At 52.5% G+C, this 10370-nt stretch overlaps 3 protein-coding genes across 3 annotated transcripts in view; 2 read left to right on the top strand and 1 right to left on the bottom strand.

The window, feature by feature from the left end:
- The window catches only part of PHATRDRAFT_49526 (predicted protein), a gene marked incomplete at its 3' end in the record, with an annotated part of 7059 nt that extends 2964 nt beyond the window's left edge, over positions 1–4095 (top strand). Inside the window, exons 4-6 of the mRNA XM_002184231.1 lie at positions 38–281; positions 680–3624; positions 3757–4095. Of these exons, the coding sequence (XP_002184267.1) occupies positions 38–281; positions 680–3624; positions 3757–4095 (3528 nt within the window). The remainder of the gene's footprint in view (positions 1–37; positions 282–679; positions 3625–3756) is intronic.
- An 882-nt stretch (positions 4096–4977) lies between these two features.
- On the top strand, positions 4978–7234 carry PHATRDRAFT_49525 (predicted protein). Its single transcript, XM_002184230.1, has 3 exons — positions 4978–5021; positions 5363–6224; positions 6310–7234. The coding sequence occupies exons 2-3, from the start codon at positions 5365–5367 to the stop codon at positions 6986–6988; spliced, it is 1539 nt and encodes a 512-aa protein (XP_002184266.1). The 5' UTR covers positions 4978–5021; positions 5363–5364; the 3' UTR covers positions 6989–7234.
- On the bottom strand, positions 7205–10276 carry PHATRDRAFT_49524 (predicted protein; the record flags this gene model as incomplete). The annotated part of the gene is made up of 3 exons (XM_002184114.1): positions 7205–8534; positions 8616–9185; positions 9277–10276. 3 exons carry the CDS (start codon positions 10274–10276, stop codon positions 7324–7326), a joined length of 2781 nt encoding a protein of 926 aa, XP_002184150.1. The 3' UTR covers positions 7205–7323.
- Positions 10277–10370: the final 94 nt, after the last annotated feature.

Genomic DNA, 10370 nt, shown 5'->3' with positions numbered 1-10370 from the left:
TACTGGGGCGACTCTTCAGTTCTTTACCAAACGATAGAAAGCCCAAGCATCGGATCTCTCGCACAAACACACGCACTCGTTTACGGCCTGTCCGCTTCGACTCACCATGGGCACGATAGTATCTACAGTGGGTCGGAGCGCAGAGACAGATTTTTTCGTCACCGAGTCTCTACAGTTCCTACTGTCTTGGAACGAGGGACCAAGACGGCAAACGCGGCGGATCCATGATCCAACACTCCTTGACGGAATTGACAGTAACGAGAATATTCTCGACACGACAGGTACAACTTGCTCGGTTCTGAATAATATTGTTCGTGATACAGTTACTGTTAGTTCGGGTAGTTCGGGTAGCATTGGTACAGTGCAATAGATACATACAATTGCGTTCGAATAACCCTATCCTCTACGTAGGTCTCTCACGATTGTGGTTCGTGTCTGGAATGTAGACTTGACTGTTCGTAGTATTGGTAGAGGGAACTTGGTACCAATCAATACTCTAGTAGTAGTGGTAGTGGTAGTAGGGATGGGCGCGAACCGGACCGACGGGCGTGAGTTCGAAAAATCCCTCTCTCTGTTGGGTGACTCTTCCCATTCCTTCCAACGTTAACCACAACAACAACAACAACGCTGTATCTGTATTGCTGGTTGGATACGCAACTACTACTACTACCACACGTAGTCGCCCCCATCACAATGCCAACGACCAATTCGCCAGTCGAAAGCCGAACGTTGTCGTGGACGGATCTCGGGTTGGACACGGACGAAGATCACCCGCGTCGTTTGTTGCGTGTGCGGGACGACGTGATTGCCTACGGCGGCGACGAAGGCACACTGGTACGCTTACCTTTCGTCACAACGAGCAACGCCCAAAATGCCGACACGGGGTCCACGCGACCCTTGGCCGTGCGTCGCTTTGATGAAGACGCCATACGTGCCGTCGCAGTCTCGGACGACGGAACCCGCGTTGCCGTCGGAACGGATAGCGGTGCCACTCTTTTCTACCGTTACGAGTTGGATGGACACGTAGTAGACGCACCTGGAAAGGGGCTCGTCTCCCGACACGGATTTGTCACGCACGACAGTGACGACAACAACAACAACAACAACAACTCCCACCAGAAACCCTCGGCAGACTTGTTTGGATCGCAGCCCGACGCCCTCGCCTTTGTCCCACAGCAACGTCCCGGGGAAGTCGTCCGTCACGGACCCGTCTTTGACGCTCCTGTACGGCAACTCCTCTTTCTCCCCGACTCGCATTTCCTCGCCATTGCCACGGAAGCCGGATTGGCCGTTGTTTCCACCGATACCGACAGCGGCATTGGTGGTGGCAGTCTGGACACTAACCACAACGAGAACGTCAACCACCACAACGTCAAATACCTCCACCGGGAAGCCCAAACGGCACACGACGAATCCGGCATACGCGGACTCGCCCTCTGGCAAGCAAAGGACTGTCGTATACTCTCCTCACTCGCCATGGACGGGCGTCTCTGTCACTGGGATGTCTCTGCTCCCACTCCCACACTCTGGAAACTACTGCACCGCGAGACAGTACCGACCGTTACCAAGCCCGACCTGGGCGAAATGCTCGGTGCCGATGCCTGGGATCGATCCACCATCCCCGTCGCCCATTCCCACGAAAGCATACTCTTTTTGCCCGGAGAAACCTACGTACAGGCGCGTCGCTACCGCAACCACACCTGGGAACTCCTACAGTCCCCTACCGGGGCCACCAATACTACCGACAAAGTACAGGGACACATTGAAGCCATTGTCGCCATGGCCCCGGCACCCAACCCTCGAGATCCGTACCTCGTCACCAGTGGACGCGACGGACGAGTCGTCCTCTGGAAACTACAGTACTCTCATCACGACAACAACAACAACGACAACAATCCAAACGACAATGGTGACGGGCACATTGTCTTTCAAAAACAAATCCTCCAGACGGATTCCGCCCCAACTCATTTGTTGTGGACACTGGACCAACCGACGCAAACGGAACGTCTCGACATGGTGACCGCCGACGGACACTGGACTACTCTGGTAGGACGCGACCAGATTGCTCCGGCCTGTCCAACCACTGCAGTGACCCAAGAGATCTCCCTCCCACACCGCCAATCAGCCGATTCCGTGCGGGAAAAAGAGAAGGAACATGACGCAGACTCGGACGACAGCGTTGATGACTTTTCTTCGAACAAACCTTCCACACACCAAAAGAATCCGTTTGTGGACGACGAGGCGGAGGACGACAACGATGACGATACGCTCGATACGGCCTCGCGTGGAAAACTGGAGACGACCTCACCAACGGACAAGCGCGCCTCCAATCTTAACAGCAGCGCTCTCGAAGAACACCACAATGATCTAGACGACGACTCCATCGGTGACGATGACGACTCCTTCCACAACATTCCGACTCTCACCACGCGACATTCCGATTCGATCCAGTGGCCTGAACCACAACCCGCCTTTGGTCCTTCTTCCACATCGCTTGAATTGACTCGCCGCTTTTTGTGCTGGAATCACATTGGGTCCGTTACGTTTCTTCGAGGACAGGCCGGCATCAACCGCAGCACGATCGACATTCACTTTACGGACTCGGCATTTCGTCGGCCCGTTTCCTTCACCGATAATATGGGCTTCATTCTGGGGTCCCTGGGGGAAGACGGCGGAATATTCGCCACCGACTTGGCGGAAGACGAGGATATTGATGAGGAGGACGACGATATGGACGGCTTGAACGTGTCGGCTGCTACCAAGGCCGCCGTCAAACGTTCGCGCAAGGGTCCTTCGAACAAACCGACCGGGTCGAGCATTTACTTTCATCGCTTCGAAACGTTCGGATCCTTACGCGACAAGGATTGGTACTTGACGCTCCCAGATGGGGAGCGGGCTTTGGGGTGTGCGTCCGGTGAAGGATGGGCCGCCGTCGTAACGAGTCGCCGTTTCTTGCGGCTCTTTTCTTCGGGCGGCAATCAAGGAGAGGTGCTTTGGCTGAACGGCCACCCCGTCACCATGGCTGGACGGGGACGGTTCGTCGCGGTGGTATATCACGAAAGTACACCGTTACCAGATGGAACACAAAAACTCGGATACTTGGTGTTGGATGCGATGGCGAATCGCGTAGTTGCCAAGGGGCCAGTGTCATGTATTAGCGGTGCATCGACTCTTTCATGGTTGGGGTTCAGCAATGATGGATCTCTGCTGGCCATGGATTCGGATGGTATGCTGTCAATGTTGGTTTGCGCATCATCCTTGGATGCGGAGGGACCGACGGAAAAACACTGGGAATGGATGCCAATGCTGGACACGGTGGGGTTACGTAAATCCCGGGACGATTCCTTCTGGCCGGTCACAGTTTATGACGGAAAGTTGGTGTGCGTCCCGCTCAAGGGTGGGATGAAGCATCCTGATGCGGTGCGCCGTCCCGTCACGGCCGCTCTCGGCTTTCGTCTTCCCCTGGCCCGGGGTCCTTTGACCAAGACGCACACGTTGGAAGAGCTTGCGGTGCGCGCCGCGATTGCGCTAGGGCAGAAAAAGGCAATTCACGAGATTAGCCGGGAAGGCGACGAGGACGACGAGGACTTTGAAAAAGAATACCGTTCCCTTTCGGCCCAAGTGGTACGTTATCATCGTTTTTGTGGGTGTTTGTGTGAATGACGTGCGAGGGTGTGCAGGGGAGAGGCCATCCACGCTACACTGATTGTCCGTCTCTAATAAGCTTTGTACGGTGTGCTTTGGCGATTTCAACAGGACAAGGTCACGCTAAAAATGTTTGCAGCAATCGCGGAAGCCGGTAAATTGGAGCGCGCTTTGGATTTGGTGGAGCGTTTGCATTTGGAAAAGAGCTACGACTTGGCCATGACGATTGGCGACCGGCACCGCAAACTTGTCGATTTGATCGAAGAGGCCAAGGATCGCAAGTTTGGAGATCCGGGATCGCACCAAGCCGAGTTTACGACCAAAGCGGAATCCCCGAACTATCAACGCCCCCGCATCTCTCCAGATTCGGCTGGGGCAAAACGCAGTCTTGACGATGAGGACGAGGACGTCCGAAGCCGTCTCGTGCGTCGCAAACCAACGTTTGCCTAAACAATTGGGTACATGGATTCTAATGGCTACGTATTAATCAGGAAGCTGCTGTCCCCTTTGCATAGTGTTGCTGTTGTAGTAGTATTGTCAAGTGCAGTACTTTATTTCTAGAACAAGGGACGGTAGGCAGGCTATAGAAGTCTACAGTGAGTCTGGGACGTCAATGCGGGCTCCCACGCCAATGCCGAGGGAGAAGATAAGTGTGGGTGTCGTCCATCTCCGCACCCATTGGTATACATACCCAGATGTGTCGAACCGTTGAACTAGCGAATCGCCGTAACTGTAACCAGCGACGAATTTCCGTTGTGGTCGAAACATTGGGGCCATGGTCGACTCGCCAGTTTATCGGGATTCGTTACCCTGTTTATTCTACCCCTCCTCGTTGGTACAACTTCCGACAGTCGTCAAGGCAGAACAGTATATATAGGTATTTCCTTAACATCGGTCCGAGGGACGAGGTTGGAAACCGAACTTTTATATTTATAAATTGAGACTAGAATAGTTTCAACTGTTCTGAATGGTGAAATTGGCATTACGGGAAAGGACATTATATCGAGTACCGTATAGAACACATGCGAGAGTTACTGGGTCCCAAGACTTTGGATCATCATAAGTGATACTTACTGTTGGTAGGCTGTCCTCCTTAGGAAACACAGTCCACTCCAGTATGTATATGGCTAAAGTTTTTGACTGACCTCTGGCTTTTCCCTACCGCGTACGACGGCAAAAAAAGGCGATGACACTGGGTTCCCGGGACTTTCACGGGTGCGTGTTCCTCTCGGCTCCCTGGGGTGTTTCGATACGTTCCTTCCTACTCCTGCTTACCTCACTAGGTTTTTGTAGGCACAACAATAAATACAAGTAGGCACACGCAAACTCCCACGCATTCAGCGTATTGCGAACGATACCTTCCTTCCGTTACCCAAGTAAGCAATTCGTGTTCGTCCTGTGTGAATGTGCATGTGTGTTTGTATGTGTTTGTTAGTGTGTGTATGGGGGGAGGGAGAGGAAAGTAAGCACAAGGGAGGCGCCTTCCATCGCAAAGAACGGGTCAAAGGGAGCGCCAGAGTTCGAATGTGTGAGAAAAAGAGAGAGATGCCGAGCATTCGTACAAACTAATGTTCGGTTGCTTGGTGGAAGCACCAAGGGTTGCACGCAGTGCTGCCGTGCTTTGCTGTAGTTCTATTTGGTACACGGCGCACGTTTGCCACCCGACACTATATCTCACGCAAGAGCACCTCTTTGCTTGCTTGTTCGTTACTGTTAGGGATGACCACGGCGCCACTCACTGCAGCTCAATCTTCTCCCTTGACTATTGCCAATACGACGACAACGACAATCAATAGCAAGCCTCTCGTGGATTCTCTTACCAATACAGTTCCAGAGACAGTCCAATTCTCTGGACGAGACGGTAATTCCTCAAACAGTGAGACCAACAAAAGCAACAGCAACAGGACTCCCACTAAATTTCCTGCGTTGTCCGAAGTGTCGCATCGACGCTCGGCATCGGTGTCTACGGCTCACTCCGTCACGTCGAAATCCAAACAGAATTCTACTCCACCGGTAGACATGGCAACGGCGTCCGGATCAGCCAGTCAAGGCTCGCACGGCGAAAACACGGGACGCTGGACCGCGGAAGAACACCGCTTGTTCTTACAGGGGTTGGAACAGCATGGCAAGGGATGGAAGAAAATCGCGTCGCTCATCAAGTCGCGAACCGTCGTACAGATTCGGACGCACGCCCAGAAGTACTTTCAGAAATTGGCCAAGGCTCGCCAAAATGGGGAAGAAGGCGATGTCGCCATGGAAGGTCGCGGTGGCGTGGCTTCCATTACCTCCGTCTCGACAACTGCTGTTTTACCCAAGCGACGTCGCCAGACAACCGGAACAAAACGCAAGGCCATTCAATCCGTCGTGGCTTCCGCCCAGCGGCAAGGCAAGAAACTTGCCGCCGCAAAGACGAATCCTACTCGACACCATCCCTTGCCGCCGCCCCTACCAACGGTCGCCCCCGCACTCGCGCATTACACTCTCCCCAGTACTGCGATGATGGCCAAAAACGGCACCGCAGTGAAGGAAGAATACGTCTCGCCCACCAATCTTTCAGGACCGGCCCTAGAAGATTCATTGTAAGTCGTCCCCACCGTCGCATCGTGGTAGCCTTTCGTCTTCGTGGGTTGGAAAGCTGACCCATTCCATTCTCTTCTTTCGCAGATTCCGCTTCTTAACCCCGCTTCCGGTATCGGAACCACCGCTCAACGAAGTAGCTCGTCAAGCCGGTGCCAACCCCATTTCTCTCCCCACCGACAACCCAAGCTCTATTCCAACGGTGGGTGCAGGAGAAATCTCGCCCACGGGAGTTTCGGATTTGATGCTTTACCCCTCGTGGACAGACTCAAAAGAGCCACCTTCTTGGTACAGCAAGGGCGCCGACATTGACGCATTGCTCGATATGGGGGATTCGTTGGACTGGTTGGACGACACGGGGGATTTGAACGAGTCATATGTACCACCCGTCGTGGACACAGCAATGGCCGCTCCAGAACCGCACACGACCTTTCACAGGTACTCCGATCTGGGACATTCAAAGGGACTTCACAGTACCAGTGTGACGTCTCTGCCACATGTCGATTCCAACGCAAATGTGGAATCCGTTGTGCCGCCACTTCCCTCCATATTCGATGGAGCCCCCGACTCGGGAGAGCATCTTGAGACCACGGAAGGGATGGTACCTTCCAACAGTACTTCTCACTTGGCGGATGAAATCGACGACAGTGAAGGCATACACGAACACCTACAAGTATTTGACAGTCCTTTGGAGGAGAACGACTTCGTATCGGCCATCCTCGAAGAAGACACGATTGATGTTACAGCAGCTCTAGCAGCGAGCTAAAGAGCGGGACGGCTCTGTTTGTACCACCACGATGCATACTGCCAAAAAGTTGTATCGACGTACCCACGCGCATGCGTAACGTGTTCACTCTTGAAAGTTCTGGGAAACCGCCATCACGCTCCCCCCGTTTCATCCCATATTATCTCGCACCAAATACACAATCGAAACAATCACCGTCATGGAATTTCATTTCATGACGGCGGCTTTTATCTTCTTCCTTGTAATAAAATTGCCTTAATTTTGTTCATTTGTTAGCAAAGTTTACTACATCCGACCCCGGGACTGATTGCACAATGCCCGCAGGTAAAGCCATTCGGGATTCAGCCTGTTTTATTTCAGGGGGTGTTCTTAGTCTTCTCTATAGATCCTTTCGTACCCTCCTTCGACTGTGTCATGCCAACAGTATATTCGTCAAAGAATCGTACAAAGCGTTCGCCGTAAACGTCGGGCGGGACGCAGCTGGCTTCAAATTTTCCACTACTGGTCAAGGCCCGATAGCTGGACTCAACCCGTTTCCGAGAAGTATATTCTTGTAACACGTCGATGATTCCCATGTAAAAGATCTTACCCTCGTATAGCTGATCGCCGTGTGGACCTTTCAGCTTCATAGGTAATTGGCGCCCGGTCGTATCCATTTCAAGACCACCGTCCTTACGTTCGGACAGAGGCTTGACGAATATGGGGATCTTGTAGCCTTCGAGTAGAGAGGCGTCGGAATCGCAGTTGCAAGGAGCAGCGAAGCACTTGGTGCATTGTACGGGTTCCAAAAGGCGATACCCATGAATATCGAACAGTCGATGAAAAGGCCAGTATAGTTTCTCAATGGTGGCTTGACGTTTTCGTTCCGTTTCTTCGTGGAATGAAGGCGAACGCGGTTCGAAACGTCTACTGCTGCCCATCAAGTAGCTGCTTTCATCGTCCTCAAGCCCATCGTCCAAAAAGAAACCTCCCAATGACTCATTGCGATTATACCGACGATCAGAAACAACCGAAAAATCGGTGATTTTTTCTTCCGAGCCGCTCCCGTCTACCAAGGCGCCATTCGTGACCGGGTCCTGCGGCAGCGGTTTCCAACCGGAATCCATTTCCAAGGATCCCTTGCGCATGCGCTGGGCCGACGTCCGTGCGCTCGCACGAAACCCAATCGTGGCGAGACTGTGATCTTCCACCGGTGGCACGTGATGAACTCCTACCAACATAGAGTAATCCATAATTTCCATCTGCCGCAAAAACTCACAATCAGCGGAAATTTGGTCGCGCATGTGGGTTCGCACCGGCGGTCGCAACGACAAGGCAGACTCCGGTAGTCCCTGGCGCAAATCGTTGTCCTTTTTGACCGCTTGCCCAGGTTTGGCGTTTCGACCGACTACGGAACCTTTCAAGTCGTAAAAATTTTGCAAATACTTGTCCGTGTAATATACCGAGTTCATAATGACAAACTTGACGTTTCGTCGCAAATGATACAATTTGACGCGGTACATTCCAAAAAAACGCGTAATGAGAGTATTGGGATTCTCGCAGCAGTGTCGAAAATAACTTGGGAGGACTGTTGAAAGATAAACAAGTGAGACCATTGTCATCGCGCTCCTCAGAGAATCTAGTACAGACTCGTCATAACAACACGTACTTCTCCGCAAAAATTTGCTTTCGGCATTGGTCATAGTCTTGATCATGTATTTTCCGTCACTAGAATAGAAAAAGAATTGTCCAGATTTGGCGTTGGAAATGAATTCGATAAAATTGGCGTTGCCGCATACGGATAGTAAGAAATCGAATTCGTTGACACCGTACATGCGTCGCAAGTAGGCAAATACGATGGGCGAGTAGTCTTTGAATTTGAAGGTATGCGCCAGTCTATGCGGTGGGGTGGCGCCACCTTTGGGACGAAATTCGTACTTCTCGGATGCGCTGAAATCGGTTGATTGGACCCATCGTTTACTGGGCTGCGATGCGGTGGCATCCGGAAATAGCTGATTTTGTGGTGCCGTGGTACCGTTAATCACAGCGTTCGTGGAGGAAATAGACGTCCTAACTCCAATCATTACGGCAATCGACAGTGTATAAAGTTCGTGTTCTCCGTCGATGACCTTGCCCTTTACGTAGGACTTGGCAACTGGAGGTTGCTGTCCGTGGGCTTTTTTCTTGCGCCGCCATCGCAAGAATTTGAGCATGTCGTGGGGATCCACGGAGACCAGCACTATGGTTGTTGTTGTAGTTGTCGAGCAAAGACATGTTGTGAGAACGATCAGAGTGGGTGCAATCTACACAGGAGCGCTGGCTGTGCTCACCTTTTTTCCCTGCTTCGACGGTCCCTTTTACCACGGCATCCGGCATGACATCGGCACTGTCCACATCATGTGGTTGTACCCTGACGCCCAGGACGACTGTCGATTCCAGTGATGTCGGTGGAATGGCTTGTGGTGCTTGTGTTGGAAGTGGAGGGTGTGCGAGACTATGTGCGTGTGGATGTGGTTGTAGTGGTTGCGGATGGTGAAACGGTGGATGTAGTGCGGAGGATCCGTGTATTGCTCGACGATTATGTTGCTCGTGGGCTTCCAGCGATACTTCCTCACCTTGTGACTGCTCTTCCTCCTGAACATCCGGTGGCAAGCGGGGCGGTTTTCCACGTACGAATCCACTGTGGGTTGTACCGGTAGCTCGTTTGATGAGTTTGCGCACCGACTGCATGTGTACGGCACGAGCGGCCTTGCCAACGGTGGATACCTTAACGTTGGCGTTGGCCCGTAGTGCAGCGGCTGCGGGTGTGTTGTCCTCAATTTGCGGTTCCGTCGCCGCCAATAGCATGGGATTATTGACGAAATCGTCGTCTTCGTCGGTGCCACTGTGTTCGTCGGCTTTGTCGCTGTAGTCGTAAACGTGTCGACCGAAACCGTGTTCGTTGTCGGCCAAATCGTACTCCATAATTTGGTACGACTGTCCTCCTTCGCTGTTGGTGTGCGAGAACTGATCGGAATGGCCTCCGTGGTGTATACGTGCTCCAGCAGTGGCAGTCCTACCGTGCGCGACCCGCGCCGCGTGATTCGGAATATGTGACAAGTCCATCGTCGGCGAGTCGACGGAAGCAACGATAAAATCGACGTGCTTGTCATCGTTCTCGTCGTCTTTACCGTCACGATGCGGCTTTCGACACGTTGTGGTGTTGGTGGCTGAGTCTACGTTTAATTGTAAAGTGTCGGTTTTTTCGGTAGTTGTTGCTGCCGGTACTGCTAATACTGCTGTTATTGCTGCGGTGTCGGTAGCTACAGCAAAGCCGTGGGGATCGGTCATTTGGCCGAGTGATTGGTAGCTCTGTCGATAGGTTGCTTCTAAAAGTAATGACTTGTGAGCAAAAGCTAATTGCAAAGGCAGAAGTCCCCCCAGA

Source organism: Phaeodactylum tricornutum, chromosome 22, assembly GCF_000150955.2.
Source record: "Phaeodactylum tricornutum CCAP 1055/1 chromosome 22, whole genome shotgun sequence".
In the NCBI taxonomy this organism is placed as follows: Eukaryota; Bacillariophyta; class Bacillariophyceae; order Surirellales; family Neidiaceae; genus Phaeodactylum; species Phaeodactylum tricornutum.
The sequence above is the reverse complement of the archived record's forward strand: the minus strand, read 5'-3'. Positions and strand labels throughout refer to the sequence as shown.